Source organism: Coregonus lavaretus, assembly GCF_964263955.1.
Source record: "Coregonus lavaretus genome assembly, chromosome: 27".
NCBI classification, from domain to species: domain Eukaryota; kingdom Metazoa; phylum Chordata; class Actinopteri; order Salmoniformes; family Salmonidae; genus Coregonus; species Coregonus lavaretus.
Genome location: NC_140014.1, coordinates 14,154,984 through 14,175,255, shown reverse-complemented (window position 1 = coordinate 14,175,255; position 20,272 = coordinate 14,154,984). Strand labels below are relative to the sequence as shown.

The window sequence follows — 20,272 nt, the reverse complement described above, 5'->3', positions numbered from 1 at the left end:
GATATAGTGTCTGATCGAGGCCCCCAGTTTACCTCCAGAGTCTGGAGAGCGTTTATGGAACGGTTGGGGGTTTCGGTGAGCCTTACCTCGGGTTACCACCCGGAGAGTAATGGGCAGGTCGAACGTGTCAACCAGGATGTGGGTAGGTTTCTGAGGTCGTATTGCCAGGGCCGGCCGGAGGAGTGGGCGAGATATGTTCCCTGGGCCGAGATGGCACAGAACTCTCTCCGCCACTCCTCCACTAAACTAACCCCTTTCCAGTGTGTGTTAGGGTACCAGCCGGTTCTGGCACCTTGGCATGAGAGCCAGATCGAGGCCCCTGCGGTGGATGAGTGGGTGCGGCGCTCGGAGGAGACGTGGAACGCTGCACACATCCATCTGCAGCAAGCCATCCGTCGACATAAGACGAGCGCCGATCTCCACCGCAGTGAGGGGCCAGTGTACGCACCTGGAGATCGAGTCTGGCTCTCGACCAGAAACCTGCCCCTCCGCCTGCCCTGCCGGAAGCTGGGTCGGCGGTTTGTGGGGCCTTTTAAAGTCCTGAGGAGATTGAACGAGGTGTGTTACAGGTTACAACTGCCCATTGATTACAAGAATATTAACCCCTCGTTCCATGTGTCTCTCCTCAGGCCGGTGGTAGCTGGTCCACTCCAGGACTATGAGATAGAAGAGACTCCTCTGCCCCCGTTGGACATCGAGGGGGCTCCAGCGTACACTGTTCGGTCCATCCTAGATTCGAGACGCCGGATGGGGGGTCTCCAATATCTCGTGGAGTGGGAGGGGTATGGCCCGGAGGAGCGGTGCTGGGTGCCGAGGAGGGACATCCTAGACCCGTCTCTTCTGACCGAGTTCCATCGTGGTCATCCCACGCGCCCTGCTCCGCGTCTTCCTGGTCGTCCCCGAGGCCGGGGTCGGCGCACGGCTGGAGCCGCGCGTCAAGGGGGGGTACTGTCACGGTTTCAGCCGAGGCTGCTCCTTCTCCTTGTTCGGGCAGGCTTCGGCAGTCGTCGTCTCCGGAGTACTAGCTGCCACCGTTCGATGTTTCTATGTTTGATTGGTTTTGTCTGTTTTGTTACACCTGTTCCTTATTAGTGTTCATTATGCGTCCTATTTAGTTCTCTGAGTTTGGTCAGGTGTTGTGTGTAATTGTTTATTGTCACATTGTGTGCTAGTCCATTTTTCAGTTCCCTCTGTATTTTGTATTTTGAGAGAGAGTTCCGCACTTTGTGCGCCTTATGTTTACTTTACCGTGTTGCGTAAAGTTCGCCTGTTGCCTGTTGCCGTGTGTGGCTTGTTCTTTGGACTTCACTAAAGACGTCTGTTCGAAACCTCTGTGTGTCCTGCGCCTGATTCCATACTACCTCTACACTCAACCCTGACATTGTCACACGATTTGTAAACAACAGGTGTAGACTAACAGTGGAATACTTACTTATGGGCCCTTCCCAACAATGCAGAGAGAAAATTTTTACATGAGGAATAAATACACAATGAGTAACGATAATTTAGCTATATACCGAGTCGATGTGCAGGGGTACGAGGTAATTGAGGTAATATAATAATATAATATGCCATTTAGCAGACGCTTTTATCCAAAGCGACTTACAGTCATGCGTGCATACATTTTTGTGTATGGGTGGTCCCGGGGATCGAACCCACTACCTTGGCGTTACAAGCGCCGTGCTCTACCAGCTGAGCAGGTAGATATGTACATATAATTAGGAATAAAGCGACTAGGCAACAGGAGAGGTTATAAACAGTAGCAGCAGCGTATGTGATGAGTCAAAAGAGTTGTGCAAAAAGGGTCAATGCAGATAGTCCGGGTAGCTATTGGGTAACTATTTAACAAACTCTTTAGCAGTCTTATGGCTTGGGGTAGAAGCTGTTCAGGGTCCTGTTGGTTCCAGACTTGGTGCATCGGTACTGCTTGGCATGCGGTAGCAGAGAGAACTATGACTTGGGTGTCTGGAGTCTACTACACTCAGACAATTACGCACAAATTACTCATGTCAGTACATATTCAGTACAGTTTCTTCTCATCAACCAGACTTTACTAAAATGACCTTAGAAACCCTGCTTAGTGTTATTGTCCATTTCAGACTAATTCCATTTGCGCTTGAACTTACCCAAAGTGTAGTCAGGAGATATCTAGCATCTCTCCAATAAGACACCAACAAGACAATTCAAGAACGCTGCTTGGTGTCTGATGAAGCCAAACTAGTCATTTGTGAATGATCAGACATTGAAACAACTCCATTATAAGCAGAAGACCAGGGAATGTCAGTCTGGAAGAGGAAAATATACATTTTTAGGGGCTCCATAACTGGCATGGGGAATCTAACAATCCCAATCTAATCAAGTGAATGTGGAGGGAGTCATGTGAGGGTCCTGAAGGAGTGAAACCACTAATAAGAAAGCCGTCCCTCTCCTCTGGGAGGCAGAAATATCCCAATGGAAGTGGTTAGGTGGAAAATGTATTTAAATCAATTTGATTGCAATGCAGTTTGATGGGTTACTATAAATACACGCATGCCTTTGTCGTGAATAAACAATGTAGATGAGGCTTTTTGTGTGAAACAAAATTTCAAGACGGTCTTCATTTAATGAACGAACAAGACTGACAACGCAACGCTTTTGACTTCAGACTGTGTCACATTTTATATTTAGAGATGTTGCTGCAAATCAAAATGAACACATTACAATGTTGTAAAAGCTGTGACAAACACTGTATTAGATTAGTGCTTTCAATGGTTTTAATTCACTCTCTGCAGACCACACATACTACTACCTAAGAGAAACGGCAGCCCTAGAAGGCAAAACAATGAATAGCGACAGACACCTGAACCTAAACAAGTTGGGTTCCATACACACTTTGAATATTTAACTAACGATATGGGAGAGTATTCTATGTAATTGCATCAATAATGTCAATAAGTCAATAATGATTTATTCTCCAGGTCTGCTAATGACAAACAGCTAGCTGTGGTTGTGTCTAAGTGAATAGTCTTACTTTGGCTCTCGTCCTCAGGGCTCAAGTGATGGGGGAACATGAAGTTCTCCTCCAGGGATTTGTCCAATAGAGCAAGGCTGGAGCTGCTAACTGAGAGAGAGAGAGAGAGAGAGAGAGAGAGAGAGAGAGAGAGAGAGAGAGAGAGAGAGAGAGAGAGAGAGAGCGAAATAAGTGGTTACATGATTGTTGTTATTGAATGTGTGTCCCGACAGCAGAGGATAGGTGGCTTGCTCAATGTTCTCTGATGAGGCCTTTTCATATAAATTGCACTCTGACATGTTGAATATAATTAGCAGATGAATGTGGCCAAATGATTGATGTTTTTGTTGTCCTACAGTTTCAATAATGAATCTGAAGCCCACAGAAGATAATTGCTTGTCATATAACCTTGGGTAGGATCAATTTGTGTTCACAACGACTTGTTGTAGCCTACGCATATGAACAAGATGTTTGTAAAAGGTGAGTTTGTACTGTAATAAAACAAGGTTCATAACATTTATAAGGCATTGTTAACAGGTTGTAAATCCAAAACTTGAGAGGTGCAGTATAGTATTACGTACGTGAGCACAATTACCTAACATTACTTTAGAATACATCGTTTGTTTACATGGGCTGAAGTTAACAATCCGTTAACAACTTGGCTTGAGCTCTACACAATAACCAAAAAGGGTTATTAAAAACTCCTTTGCCCTGTTTGAAATGGGCACACATTGCTTTGGATAGTAGTATCAAAGTAGATCAACTATTGGTACTAATATTGAATTACATTAAGCTCTGTTTTGAAATAAGTCATTTTTAGCTTTCATGAAAAACTGGGACAATAAGTTCAATACAAGGTAACAATTACACAACAGCTCATAACCTTCTCTCTGGATTGACATACAGTATATTGGGTCCTCTCATTGCTATATACAATATTATCACCACCTATGACTAAACACAACCCCTGTCTTTCGGGCCTGTTTTAATCTTGGCAATAAAACCTCCACTTGTTTATAGAGGATGGAACATCAATATATTTCTCTTAATCGTAGTAGTTAGGAATGTCTCCTCCCTGAATCTGACTGTCCTTAGATTTCAATAACATCAGCTGAACTTAATTATCCAGTAATCCCTTTGGCTACGGCTTGTCTACACTTACTCAGTTAAATGAGGATGGAGGGGATCAGGCTTGAATTTATCAATCCTGGTCAGTGAGATTTACATTACAATAAAACACTTGGATACACACATTCTGGAAACCATATTTCACTGCTTTTTTATTTTCTACCACAGGAGGCATTCAAGGTCATCTGGGTTCTCAAGGCAGCTAGGCTTTCAGAATGTGTTAAAAAGAAAATATACACCACCGGTCAAAAGTTTTAGAACACCTACTCATTCAAGGGTTTTTCTTTATTTTTACTATTTTCTACATTGTAGAATAATAGTGAAGACATCAAAACTATGAAATAACACATATGGAATCATTTAGTAACCAAAAAAGTGTTCAACGAATCAAAATATATTTGAGATTCTTCAAATAGCCACCCTTTGCCTTGATGACAGCTTTGCACACTCTTGGCATTCTCTCAACCAGCTTCACCTGGAATGTTTTTCCAACAGTCTTGAAGGAGTTCCCACATATGCTGAGCACTTGTTGGCTGCTTTTCCTTTACTTTGCGGTCCGACTCATCCCAAACTATCTCAATTTGGTTGAGGTCGGGGGATTGTGGAGGCCAGGTCATCTGATGCAGAATTCCATCACTCCCTTCTTGGTAAAATATCCTTTACACAGCCTGGAGGTGTGTTGGGTCATTGTCCTGTTGAAAACAAATGATAGTCCCACTAAGCCCAAACAAGATGGGATGGCGTATCACTGCAGAATGCTGTGGTAGCCATGCTGGTTAAATGTGCCTTGAATTCTAAATAAATCACAGACAGTGTCAGCAAAGCACCCCCATACCATAACACCTCCTCCTCCATGCCTTACGGTGGGAAATACACATGCGGAGATCATCCTTTCACCCACACGCGTCTCACAAAGACAATCTCCAATTTGGAGTCCAGACCAAAGGACACATTTCCACCGGTCTAATGTCCATTGCTCGTGTTTCTTGGCCCAAGCAAGTCTCTTCTTATTAATGGTGTCCTTTAGTAGTAGTTTCTTTGCAGCAATTCGACCATGAAGGCCTGATTCACACAGTCTTCTCTGAACAGTTGATGTTGAGATGTGTCTGTTACTTGAACTCTGTGAAGCATTTATTTGGGCTACAATTTCTGAGGCTGGTAACTCTAATGAACTTATCCTCTGCAGCAGAGGTAACTCTGGGTCTTCCATTCATGTGGCGGGCCTCATGAGAGCCAGTTTCATCATTGCGCTTGATGGTTTTTGCGACTGCACTTGAAGAAACTTTCAAAGTTATTGAAATGTTCCATATTGACTGACCTTCATGTCTTAAAGTAAGGATGGACTGTCATTTCTCTTTGCTTATTTGAGCTGTTCTTGCCATAATATGGACTTGGTCTTTTACCAAATAGGGCTATCTTCTGTATACCCCCCTACCTTGTCACAACACAACTAGGTCTCCCGTCACAACTAGGTCTCCCGTCTAAGGCACTACATCGCAGTGCTAGCTGTGCCACTAGAGATCCTGGTTCGAATCCAGGCTCTGTCGTAGCCGGCTGCGACTGGGAGACCCATGGGGCGGCGCACAATTGGTCCAGGGTATGGGAGGGAATGGCCGGCAGGGATGTAGCTCAGTTGGTAGTTGGCGTTTGCAACGCCAGGTTTGTGGGTTTGATTCCCACAGGGGGCCAGTATGAAAAAATAAAAAAATAATAATGTATGCACTCACTAACTGTAAGTCGCTCTGGATAAGAGCGTCTGCTAAATGACTAAAATGTAACTGATTGGCTCAAACGCATGAATCCACAAATTAATTTTTAAGAAGGCACACCTGTTAATTGAAATGCATTCCAGGTGACTACCTCATGAAGCTGGTTGAGAGAATGCTGGTCATCAAGGCAAAGGGTGGCTATTTGAAGAATCTCAAATATAAACTATATTTTGATTTGTTTAACACTTTTTTGGTTACTACATGATTCCATATGTGTTATTTCATAGTTTTGATGTCTTCACTATTATTCTACAAAAACCCTTGAATGAGTAGGTGTTCTAAAACTTTTGACCAGTAGTGTATATTAATAAACTACTCACAGAAGGGCCATAAACAAGATCAGGCAGCAGAGAATATGTGTGAGTGCTCTGTTTTCCTGAGGTACATACAGTAGGCCTACATTACAGTAGTTCCACAGAGTGAGAAGCAGCAGGATAAGTATACCAGCAGGAATATCTATCCAAACAACATTAGAGTTGCCTCATACACAGCCCACAGAAAACACTCCTCTCCCAAACACTCTATTTGATATGCATCATGTTATTTCTGAACAGGGTGCAACATCAACACCGTTACAGTAAACCCTTAGAGGCTTAGGAATTCTAACACAAAGAATAAAGTCCTACTCATGTTTCCTGATCCATCTGACTCAAGGTTCCAGGCTACCGATACGCTTTACATCTCTGACTCCCCAAACAGGAACTCAGCCGAAGTGATTTAAATAAATCAAATGTGTATAAACAGATTAATTATAGAAAGCAAGCCAAATTCGAAACAACGATAGCCAAATTTTGACTACAAAGTCACACAAAAATAAAGCGGACATGACAATTTTAGCTCTATGGAGTAGAGGGCCGGATACAGGACACAACGCCAATAATCAGAGCCCTGGGGGTTAATGGACCAATCATGTGACACACCCCACGGTCCAATTAGGATCAACACACACAGACAGGAATAGGGGTTTCCACTGTGGGTCAGCATAACTCAACCTCTCAAGACTGGACAAAAGAGACAATCAAAATAAGCCAATACTAGTATCACGTCATTCTAAAGATTGACGCCTGTATGAAAAACATAACAATAGGCAGTCTGTATGTTGCCAGACGCTCAAGAAAAACATACGAGACAGGGCCATGCTTGAGAAATTGAATTATAAAAAAGCAGTTCACTAAATGAAGTAGGCTGTAAATATATCGGGTAAGATGCAGTTTTTAATACTGTATAAAAACCAACATTTCACTGCAAACATCAACATATTTTCTCAGCTTAGATGCCATTTGGCCTCATTTGTCATGTTTAATTTCAGAAAACACTAAAACAAATAAATGTATGTTTACTTTGGGGGTGTTGGCTTCTTGGCTAGCTACTGGCTATCAAATGAGGCAAAGATGTTTCCAGAGTAAGGGATTATTTGACTGTTTAACGACACATGTGAGGACCAAAGCTGAGATGACTCCCTAAGATTGGCTCTAAAAATGTAACTTTATATTTATTATATGAAAATTATATCCAATCAACAATCGCAGGATATCTGGTCATCTTCAGACATGCCAGGAATGGATGATCTGGCTCATTAGCTAGTGCAGGCCCAGCCTCAAAGCGGAGCCTGTGATTCAGGTCCAGGCTGTGTCGTGTGCTGGCTACTCCAGCTGTTGAGCTGCACAGGCGACTGAGCACATTTGACGGAGACAGCTGGGCCTGCTTAGTCACCCAGCTCCACGTCTCCACACTGCCAACAAGCTCCTAAGCAGACTTGTCTCTCCTCCTCTACTCTTTCCCTTCTCAGAACATCATGCAGCAGAACAACGTCTTCTTACATCCTCTGTCCCCTGCTGAGTCATCCACTGGAAGAACATCTGCCTGCTTCAGAAAGGCTTTATCCCCTCTGGGAAGAGTAATGTCAACTTATACTATAGCCTCATGATCTAAGAGAGGATGACAACGTCCCACGGTCTGAAGACAAAGATGGTATTCCACAGCATTTCAACTCAATCACACAAACCTGGGTTCATAACCTCTCTGTCACATTTAGTTCAACTTCAAAGTTAATGTCTGGTGTACCTGGCACGCACTACAAAAACCCCACAATGTGAAATGTTTACTCTTGATAACAGCCTTTTGGGTACATTTGAGCAATTTGAATTGTTTGCATGTGTTCCATTTCACCTCACACCTTTCATGCTCTGAGGAGGTCTGTGAAACAGAACAAACACCTACAGTAAAACATTTAAATTGCCACATAAAATGGACTTGAAAGATATTTAGTTCAGGGAACGCTGTAGCTTACAGTACATTCTCACACTGGAGCGTTTTGCTCATTATATTTTCATAGTAATTTTTTTTCCTTCCAAGGGTTCTAGCACATAGTGGATTATGATATGTTAATAAAGCAGTACTGAGCTATTTCAGATTTTGCAAAATTGTATTCTGACCAAAAGAGTGCCCAAAACGTATAACACTTGATATAATCTGTAGGAAAATGAAATAATTCACAGAAAAGTTCTTTAGAAGCGAGACATTTATTTGCAATCTTGTTTTAATGAAATCTATATCCAAATCCTGAGGCATGGTTTGTTGTAGAGAGACATCAACTAGAATCAGTGGTCTGCATCATTCCCAACTGACACCAATTTATATCCTGTTTAAGTCATGCACTGTCTATTCATGCAGAAATGCCTAAACATATCAGATGTCTCACACATGTTGGTGTTAAAAGCTCTGCAGGATGTACAGGAGCTGGTGCTGTACCCACTGAGAGGGGATGTCCAGAGGGATAGACTAATAATAGAGCTTTGACAGTGCATGGGCAATTTACTGAAGCTAAAAGGCATAAACCATGGTGCTATTCTTCCAATGGACCATTGAATGCCTGTCACAGTGCTACAACTCAGTCATCATCACCATCTTTCCTAAGTCGTCAGAAAAGCCACATACAAAGCTATAAAGTTCTGTACTGACTCTTTAACAGTGGAAACTGGACAAGACTGGAAACTAAAAACAGAACAACAAAAAAAACTATCAAGACAGTCAATTTACTATCAAGGCGAAAAAGGCTCTGGTAGAGAAAGAGCCCAAAATCATATCACATTGTTCTGAGCAACAGCCTTGTCTTTTTCTAATGTCGTTTATGAAAGTTCAGTCTGAAACTCGTTTAACTTCATCTAGTAAGCTTAACATAATTCACTTTTGTTTCCTATTGTACGGGCATATTGAGAATGAATACAAACATCATCATCCTCAGCATAACTTCTTGTTGCTTCTCCTCTTTCCTATTAGCCATGTGCGGAATGTTACTCACCTATTTAGCTTATAGCCTATAAGCATCGCACAATAATGCACATTCCTCACGCTTGCTGTTTAACCTATGGGCCCACTCTTGCAATTAGTACCTTCCTCTCTCTCAACCTGTCACAATCGTTGTAAGAGGCAGACCAAGGCGCAGCGTGATAGGCGTACATCTTTTAATGAGTACTTTACACAATAACAAAACGATACGTGAAGTCTAAAGGTTCACCAACACAAACCTATACAGAACAAGATCCCACAATTAACTAGTGCCAACAGGCTGCCTAAGTATGGTTCCCAATCAGAGACAACGAGAATCAGCTGCCTCTGATTGGGAACCACCCTGGCCAACATAGAAAACACGAACTAGAACAAAAACATAGAAACTACAACATAGACACTACACACCCTGGCTCAACTTTTAAGAGTCCCCAGAGCCAGGGCGTGACAGTACCCCCCCCCCCCAAAGGCGCGGACTGCGACCGCGCCAACCAAACACAACAGGGGAGGGGCCGGGTGGTCATTCCGCCTCGGAGGCGGATCCGGCTCCGGGCGTGACCACCACTCTCTCGCTACCCCCCCGTAGCGCCCCTGGTCTGGTCCCGCTGGCCGGAGCTGGACTGGACACCGATGGAGCGGATTGCTCAGGCTCTGGTGTGGAGCAGCTGACCGGTGCCTGACCAGGCACCGGTGGAACAGGCACGGGCTGTGCCGGACTGACGACGCGCACCACTGGCTTGGTGCGGGGAGCAGGAACGGGCCGGACCGGGCTGACGACGCGCACCACGGGCTTGGTGCGGGGAGCAGGAACGGGCCGGACCGGGCTGACGACGCGCACCACTGGCTTGGTGCGGGGAGCAGGAACAGGCCGGACCGGGCTGGCGACGCGCACCACTGGCTTGGTGCGGGGAGCAGGTACGGGCCGGACCGGGCTGACGACGCGCACCACAGGCTTGGTGCGGGGAGCAGGAACAGGCCGGACCGGGCTGACGATGCGCACCACAGGCTTGGTGCGAGGTGCAGGAACAGGCCGGACCGGGCTGGCGACGCGCACCACTGGCTTGGTGTGGGGAGCAGGAACGGGCCGGACCGGGCTGGCGACGCGCACCACTGGCTTGGTGCGGGGAGCAGGATCAGGCCGGACCGGGCTGGCGACGCGCACCACTGCCTTGGTGCGGGGAGCAGGAACAGGCCGGACCGTACTGGGAACACACACCACTGGCCTTGTGCGGGGATCAGGAACGGGCCGGACTGGTAACACACCCCAGTACCTCTCGCCGTGCCTCTACACTCTCCTTCCCCCTCATGACCAATGGCCCCCGTAACCTGGTGGCCTCCTCTCATAGTCCGCAAACTCGCCCTGTAGCTGCCTCCAGCAGCCCCGTCGTCCATGCCGTGTGCCCCCCCCAAAACATTTCTTGGGGTTGCCTCTCGCCTGTCCGACGACGGCCCGGTTGGCGCCGCTTCTCCTCTCCTGCCTGGGCATCCTCCCTCATCGCCCTCCGGTAGCGGACGGCCTCCTCCGTGATCTTCCCCCAACCGAGGAGGACATCTACCAGAGTAACCTCCTGTTCCATACCCGGCATTTGCTCCTGCACACGCTGCTTGGTCCTATATTGGTGGGATCTTCTGTCACGATCGTTGTAAGAGGCAGACCAAGGCGCAGCGTGATAGGCGTACATCTTTTAATGAGTACTTTACACAATAACAAAACAACAAAACGATACATGAAGTCTAAAGGTTCACCAACACAAACCTATACAGAACAAGATCCCACAATTAACTCGTGCCAACAGGCTGCCTAAGTATGGTTCCCAATCAGAGACAACGAGAATCAGCTGCCTCTGATTGGGAACCACCCTGGCCAACATAGAAAACACGAACTAGAACAAAAACATAGAAACTACAACATAGACACTACACACCCTGGCTCAACTTTTAAGAGTCCCCAGAGCCAGGGCGTGACACAACCAATGGGTGTAAATCTTGGGATGTATTTAAATGTCAACTTACGCTCGTTTCCTCACTTTCTCACTTTTCGACAACCATCCACCACCTCACCAACACCAGCTATAACACACTGAACCACAAGGGTATACTTTATCACCATTTAAAGAAAACACGGAGGGATAAGACTCCCATGAGCTTAAAATAGGAAGTAACTCCTGGACATTGGGTTCCCTTGTAAAATTAGATTAGAGATTGGACTCCAAGTGTAATCATTTTCCATGTGTATCCATCCATAATGGACTCCATGTGTATCCATCCATACATAGGGACTTGTACAATACAGCTTCAACATCAATATAATATCTACGGTATGATCTGACTCAGAGCCATTATGTTTGACCTTGACACCAAACCAGCTCCCTGCTCTCAGAGGCTAAGAAGTATCTTGGAAGAAGAGGAGACAAGACAGTGGACTCACTGATAAACAGAGCAGCACATGTGTTGAACACACATCTGTTGAACACATCTGTACTCTTCATTAGAAGTGCTTGACGTTCATTAGGTTCCAGGACAGTGAAACCACGAGCACATTGGCTGCATATTTGCACAGCGCTCTTCACCAAGCCTGTCAACAGGAATGTTTTCCTCATTAACTGAAGGCTTTCACTGAAGGCTTTCGCATTCCTGTCATATCATATAGAGCTGAGATTAAGCAATTATGTTCCTTACCCAGTATAGAGTTAATAATGATCAAATATAACCAGGGATTACTTCCTGCAGTCAACTTCCTATTCATGTATTATGTCTTAAGTACATCCCAATCCTATTTCAAATGCTATAGTGTACATTAGTGGAATGAAAACAGGTTGACATGGCTCTTCCTGACTGGTATCCATTCAGGGAGGAATATTGCCCTTTTCATTTGTCCCACTAGGGCAGCGAGACTGACAAAGTCCAGCAACTTAACTGGTCAGCCTATTTGAATGAAGGTCTACTCTGTTAGTCTGTGACTGGTACTATACTTACTGTGGTTACAGACTTAAGTAACTCTGGAGTCAACCAACAACTTCTCTGCTGAACCTCATTGTTCTAAAGGATTAGGAAGATGTCAGTCTGACAAATTCAAGCCCTATTAATAGGCCGTTAGAGCAGGTTTTTCTCCATTAGACATACAGAACCAAACCTATGATAACAGAACATGGAATTCCAAAACATGGTCATGACCCACCACAGGAAATTGTGTTTCAGGTTTTATTTTCTTGCTCATTCCAGACATATCGTATGGGGCTGTCCACCAGAACTCTGATGCACACCACTGACACATCCAGGAGAGCACCGCTGCAGAAAATCAAATACACAGGAGACTGGGCTCTTGTGATTACAGATATCCTCAAGAGCACAAACTCAACAGCGAAGAGGTAAAACTCAGCAAAATCTGCTCTCTGTCAATCAGCCAGCCAAAATACCACGACAGTGTTTTCATGTTAGTGGAAATTGGCAATTTCCAAAGAACTTTGTACAGGAGGAACCCTAGATCTGGACTGATCACAGAGACTGGATGGAAATATCCAGGCCTCCAGCTGTAATAAGTTCCTCTTTATTTTTCAAACTAAGCATAACTGGGAACAGGGTCTGTGCTGCAACTTGCCTCGTCCTTTCCTACCTAGAGAGACTATTTGACCACTAGGAAAAACATGGCTACCGCACCGCAAGTCTGCGACAAAATACAGGGTCTGTTGTTGGAGCAAAATGCTGGTCTTTTCTCTCCACACTTCTAAGGACCTATTCATATGCAGTGAATCAGGCTTTTGGCATTTCCCAAAAATTACGCTCCATAATTCAATTTATAATTTCATTGGTTGCAGCTAGGCTTGAATTAGATGCAAGGGTTCCTCAGACCCCTGTCCATCCATTTACACTAAAAGCCCACAACATCCAGACATTCTGCCCCCCCCCCACACATCCTCTCTATCCCCCATCCATCCACTAACCCCATCACGACCTCGCTTTTCCATTAACACATTGAAGAGTGAGGTTTTTATATAATGTTCAGTTCTTGTCCATGTTAGTGGAAATTGGCAATTTTTAGAGGACTTTGTTCGGGAGGACCCCATAGGATGGCAATATCTGGACTGACCACAGAGACAGGAAGGAAATATGAACCATCACAACCTCGCTTTTCCATTAACACACTGAAATCTATATGCTATGACGACATACAGTACATCAGAGATTTTTTTTTTCCCCTTTCGAAATATCATAGAGAAGATGACATTCTCCCTAGACTTTGTGCCATTGCCTATAGGCTTACGCTGCTCCAAGGTCAGGGATATCTGAGACTATGCATAATGCTGGTCAAATTACATAATATGACCAAACGTATGTGGACACCTGCTCATCGAACATCTCATTCCAAAATCATGGGCATTAATATGGAGTTGGTCTCCCCTTTGCTGCTATCACAGCCTCCACTCTTCTGGGAAGGCTTTCCACTAGATGTTAGAACATTGCTGCAGGGACTTGCTTCCATTCAGCCAAAAGAGCATTAGTGAGGTCAGGCACTGATGTTGGGCGTTTAGGCCTGGCTCGCAGTCGGCGTTCCAATTCATCCCAAAGGTGTTCGATGGGGTTGAGGTCAGGGCTCTGTGCAGGCCAGTCAAATTCTTCCACACTGATCTCGACAAACCATTTCTGTATGGACATCGATTTGTGCATGGGGGCATTGTCATGCTGAAACAGGAAAGGGCCTTCCCCAAACTGTTGCCACAAAGTTGAAAGCACAGAATCATCTAGAATGTCATTGTATGCTGTACCATTAAGATTTGCCTTCACTGGAACTAAAAGGCCTAGCCCAAACCATGAAAAACAGCCCCAGACCATTATTCCTCCTCCACCAAATGTACAGTTGGCACTATGCATTCGGGCAGGTAGTGTTCTCCTGGCATCCGCCAAACCCAGATTCGTCCATTGGACTGCCAGATGGTGAAGTGCGATTCATCACTCCAGAGAACACGTTTCCACTGCTCCAGAGTGTAATGGCAGCAAGCATTACACCACTCCAGCCGACGCTTGGCATTGCGCATGGTGATCTTAGGCTTGTGTGCGGCTGCTCGGCCATGGAAACGCATTTCATGAAGCTCCCGAGTAACAGTTATTGTGCTGACGTTACTTCCAGAGGAAGTTTGGAACTCGTTGGTGAGTGTTGCAACCGAGGACAGTGCTTCAGCACTGGGCGGTCCCATTCTGTGAGCTTGTGTGGCCTACCACTTTGCGGCTGAGCCGTTGTTGCTCCTAGACGTTTCCACTTCACAATAACAGCACTTACAGTTCACCGGGGCAGCTCTAGCAGGGCAGAAATTTGACGAACTGATTTGATAGAAAGGTGGCATCCTTTGATGGTGCCACGTTACAAGTCACTGAGCTCTTCAGTAAGGTCATTCTACTGCCAATGTTTGTCTATGGAGATTGCATGGCTATGTGCCCAATTTTATACACCTGTCAGCAACGGGTGTGGCTGGAATAGCCGAATCCACTCATTTGAAGGGTTGTCCACATACTTTTGTATATATAGTGTAGATGGCGTCATCTTCATAGAAAATGTGAGAACCTTTCAATTCTGCATTAAAATCAACAATTCCCTAGTGAGTCATGCAATCTACGGTACAGTAGGTCACCATTTAAAAGACGTATCAGGCTGTATTCCATTCAGGGAGGCCTACAATCTAACTGCTCCAATCATTCACATAACATGAAACGAGGGATTGATTAACTGAAAACATGTTGAAAGTCTTTATCATTTAGAACAATGTCTAAAGGGGGTAAATACATTTTCACAGCCTGGTTTTGATTATCCACCAGGAAATGGCTCATCACTGGCTTATGAAGTGGCAGATGCCATGCCATGGATGCCATCAGATGAGGGCTTACCTACTGGGGGCACTACTTTATTTAATAAAATACAATTTAATACAACTTGTACATTTATTTAAACATATTTGTTTAAGATTAATACATTTCCATTGTCTTCACCCTAGTACATTATCCTTCTTCCTATTATGTCTTTCATTGTTCTATGTTTTGGAGTCTGGTCTTCTTTGGTCTGTTATTTAGATGGGTTCTGTTGTTTTTTGGTTGATATATGATGTCCGTTAGGTCCAGGTATTTACAAAGGGGTCCAGTTTCAAGCGGATTGTAGCTGTTATTTGTTCCATATCTTGGATGTCGTTAGTTATGTTGGTCCAGTCCAGGATGGTTGGTACTTGAGGTGATAGCCAGTGTCTTGTTATTGCTTTCTTACTTCCGGCTAATAAGATGTTATATTGCAGTCTTGGTATAGTACCCACATTGGGTAATGTGTTTAGCAGATGTAAAGCACATCAGAGAGTAAAGCTTTGTCATTCACTACAAGTTACCTTGAAAATATTACTTTAGAATTCGAATTTGTCTGAATCTGCCAACACTCATTATTCCCCTCTAATTGAGCTTTAGGAGCAACAAGCCACAAAATGATTTGCATCAATGGCACCACCTGTAGTATATTATGCTGTTTTCTAAATGTCCTTGAGTCTTAAAGAGTTTTCATCTTCTTCCTTGTTATTCAAATATATTAACACTGCGTTAATTGCTAATTGAGACAAGGTTCACAATTAACTGCTTAATTAAATGCACAGCCCATCTGTTCATTCATACAGTAAAAAAATCTATTAAATATGCCATCATAATAAACAAATTCAAGTGAGAATCAAAGTATTGGAGGTTACAGAGTACAGTGCATTCGGAAAGTATTCAGACCCCCTTGACTTTTTACACATTTTGTTACGTTACAGCCTTATTCTAAAATTGATTTAAAATAAATGAATCCACATCAATCTACAAACAATACCCATAGTGACAAAGCGAAAACATGTTTTTATAAATTTTTGCAAATGTATTCAAAAATAAAAAACAGGAATACCTTATTTACATAAGTATTCAGACCCTTTGCTATGAGACTACATTTTGCTCAGGTGCATCCTCTTTCCATTGATCATCCTTGAAATGTTTCTACAACTTGATTGGAGTCAACCTGTGGTAAATGTAATTGATTGGACATGATTTGGTAAGGCGCACACCTGTCTATAAGGTCTATATTCCGTTAACAGTGCATGTGCAATAAAAAAAAAAAAGCTCAGAGACAGGATTGTGTCGAGGCACAGATCTGGTGAAGGGCACCAAAACATTTCTGCAGCATCGAAGGTCCCCAAGAACACAGTGGCCTCCATCATTCTTAAATGGAAGAAGTTTGGAACCACCAAGACTCTTCCTAGAGCTGGCTGCCCGGACAAACTGAGCAATCAGGGGAGAAGGGCCTTGGTCAGGGAGGTGACCAAGAACCCAATGTTCATTCTGACAGAGCTCCAGAGTTCCTCTGTGGAGATGGGAGAACCTTCCAGAAGGACAACCATCTCAGCCGCACTCCACCAATCAGGCCTTTATGGTAGAGTGGCCAGACGGAAGCCACTCCATAGTAAAAGGAACATGACAGCCCGCTTGGAGATTGCCAAAAGGCACCTAAAGGACTCTCAGGCCAAGAGAAACAAGATTCTCTGGTCTGATGAAACCAAGATTGAACTCTTTGGCCTGAATGCCAAGCGTCACATCTGGAGGAAACCGGGCACTATCCCTACAGTGAATTATGGTGGTGGCAGCATCATGCTGTGGGGATGTTTTTCAGTGACAGGGACTGGGAGACTAATCAGGATCGAGGGAAAGATGAACGGAGCAAAGTACAGAGAGATCCTTGATGAAAACCTGCTCCAGAGTGCTTAGGACCTCAGACTGGGGCGAAGGTTCACCTTCCAACAGGACAACGACCCTAAGCACACAGCCAAGACAATGCAGGAGTGGCTTCGGGACAAGTCTCTGAATGTGAGTGGCCCAGCCAGAGCCCGGACTTGAACCCGATCTAACATCTCTTGAGAGACCTGAAAATAGCTGTTCAGCGACGCTCCCCATCCAACCTGACAGAGCTTAAGAGGATCTGCAGAGAAGAATGGGAGAAACTCCCCAAATACAGGTGTGCCAAGCTTGTAGCATCATACCCAAGAAAACTTGAAGCTGTAATCACTGCCAAAGGAGCTTCAACAAAGTACTGAGTAAAGGGTCAGATTTTTTTCCAAAAAATCTAAAAACCAGTTTTTGCTTTGTCATTATGGGGTATTGTGTGTAGATTGATAAGGGGAACAAAACAATTTAATCCATTTTATAATAAGTCTGTAACGTAACAAAATGTGGAAAAAGTCAAGGGGTCTGAATACTTTCTTAATGCACTGTATATATTCTTGCCAAGTTCAACATTCCCCAAAATCCAGTCTCTCATCTAATATTAATATATTACCATGGCATAACGTTAGCATATTGAATCTGATATGACAGTACAGAAAGGTTTTCACAATGGCCTGAACAGCTCTTCCATCTAAGAGCCTCTTTACACTACACTAGTTTAATGACACGTACTAGTTCCACGGCACATATTTTTGTAGCGTAAAGCTTCAAAACTACACATATTTCACTAATGTAAAGACAACCTAAGCCTGGCAACTGGCGGCCTTGGGCCTAACATGCACAGCTGCATTCTCATGTCATGTCACTCCAGCAGCATTATGATGCCCAGCAGGCAGACCTTTGATCTAGTATCTCTCTGAAGTGAACCTGAAACTCTACTACAGTACAGCCTTCTAATTAGTCTACAATACTGGCCCAGTCAATACGCAGGAATATAGCCCAAAAAGGTGTTCTGCATTAAACTTGTATTACTGTAAACTGAAGACTTCTGCGGTGGTCATCTACAGTGTTTCCCCTATATTCATTTAGGCGTTGCCGCCACTCCCCCCAAAAATATATTTTTGCCGGGACATGCTTTTAAAGGGATAGCTCGAGATTTTGTCAACTAAGCCCTTTTTCAGATGAACTCATGGATACCATTTTTATGTTTCTACATGCAGTTTGAAGGAAGTTGCTAACTAGCATTAGCGCAATTGATAACTAGCATTAGCGCAATGACAGCTAGCATGCTAGTTAGCAAGGGCTACCTTCAACTTCCTTCAAACTGCATGCAGATACATAAAAATGGTATCCTGAGTTCTGACTCTGGGTATGTAGAAAAAGGGCTTAGTTGACAAAATCTCCCACCATCCCTATAAGATCAAACAGAGCGAGAGGTGGAGAATGAGAGCCACGAGCACATAGCCACCGCTTGCTCCTTATCATCTCCCTACAGTGCAGTAGGCACGCATCACTTATATTTCCAATGGTGTCAACATAATTACATTTTCATGCATTTGGGAGAATGTATTTTTTTTAAGTCACCAGAAGTGACCTTCTCACAGTCGTTCTACAAAAAAAATCTCACGGGAGGCAGTGACCTCCGCCACTTACTTATATCTATCTACGATAATATGGTGTATAGCCTACAGTACATATTTCTGTACAAAGACTGTTTACAATAGCAGTATTCTAACTAAAGGAGAGCTCACTCCCAACTGAGATTTTCACCAGCAGCCATGTCAGCTCGTATATCAATTCAAAATAATCAAATTAAGTTTAGATTACATCTAATTGAAATAAATGTGAAGCTGCAACCAGTGTGGACAGTAGATTTCAGAGACAACATATAGAGCAATTCCCTTTGCTGTCTGCTGTTGGTGTTAATTTCACCTAGACAGATGGAGGGAGGGAACCGACATTAATTGTGGTTCTTCTTATTAAAACACAAATGAAGTTAAGCAGGTCATGCACATACTGTAAGCTGGTCACCTCCTTTCCCTTCTTGGTTATTGAAAAGTCTACAGTGAACAAAAAGCCCTACAGTACCGGTACATATCACTATAGCTCAATAATTCCAATGAGAGTGTCTCTGAGTCATGCATGGGTATTTTAATGAATCAAGTATATTTTCTTAAGTAACCTCAAATCAGGTTTGGATTCCCTCCTTACTTCTGGCAGTTGCTTCTTCAATCATACTAAAAGCAAGAGTCAAACCAAAACAATGCACAGGGCTATTTAGACTGAGACACAGAGACATAATTCTGGTCTTAGTTAACTGGCATTTACAGGAAGACATTTTGTCATCTTGCAGAATAACAAAGGCTCAAACATGTTCTGCAAACTAAGTTGTAGTCTATTTTCATTAGTATGCTAGAAAAAGAACTACTTGATTGTGCCAGAGGTGAAAATGATACAAATTGCTAATTCAGATTGAGATCTGTGCCCTGTTTTGCCTTATGGAATAGATTATTTAGTAACTTTACCGTGATGACCTTCAAAGCATACCATTGGATAAGTTATTTAATCAGTTATATGGATAGTAAGGGCAGCTAATCAAAAAAACAATGCCATTGGTGAGCTATCTAAGCAATGCCTGGCAAGAATATATAAAATCAGTAGAGAAGCATGGCTTGGCATCTGCTTTCTGCTGAGTGATACATCACTTTTAATGTCTCTTGCTTTATAAATCAAATCAAAATTGTATTTCTCACGTGCCAAATACAACATGTAAAATCAAATCAAATCAAACGTATTGGTCACATACACATGGTTAGCAGATGTTATTGCGAGTGTAGCGAAATGCTTGTGCTTCTAGTTCCGACAGTGCAATAATATCTAGCAAGTAATATCTAACAGTTTCACAACAAATATAATACACACAAATCTAAGTAAAGGAATGGAATAAGAATATATAAATATATGGATGAGCAATGTCATTGTCAGAGCGGCATAGGCTAAGATGCAATAGATAGTATAGAATACAGTATATACATATGACACGAGTAATGCAAGATATGTAAACATTATTAAAGTGGCATTATTAAAGTGACTAGTGTTCCATTTATTAAAGTGGGCAGTGATTTTCAAGTCTGTATGTAGGCAGCAGCGCCTCTGTGCTAGTGATGGCTGTTTAACAGTCTGATGGCCTTGAGATAGAAGCTATTTTTCAGTCTCTCTGTCCCAGTTTTGATGCATCTGTACTGACCTCGCCTTCTGGATGATAGTGGGGTGAACAGGCAATGGCTCGGGTGGTAGTTGTCCTTGATTATCTTTTTGGCCTTCCTGTGACATTGGGTGCTGTAGGTGTCCTGGAGGGCAGGTAGTTTGCCCCCGGTGATGCGTT

General features: G+C 43.7%; 1 protein-coding gene across 1 annotated transcript in view; it reads right to left on the bottom strand.

Annotated features, from left to right (window-relative positions):
- Positions 1–20,272, bottom strand: part of LOC311102470 (tyrosine-protein kinase receptor-like) — a 76,340-nt gene that overhangs the window by 47,284 nt on the left and 8,784 nt on the right. The window contains exon 2 of the mRNA XM_084143827.1: positions 3,011–3,100. Within this exon, the coding sequence (XP_083999953.1) occupies positions 3,011–3,100 (90 nt within the window). The remainder of the gene's footprint in view (positions 1–3,010; positions 3,101–20,272) is intronic.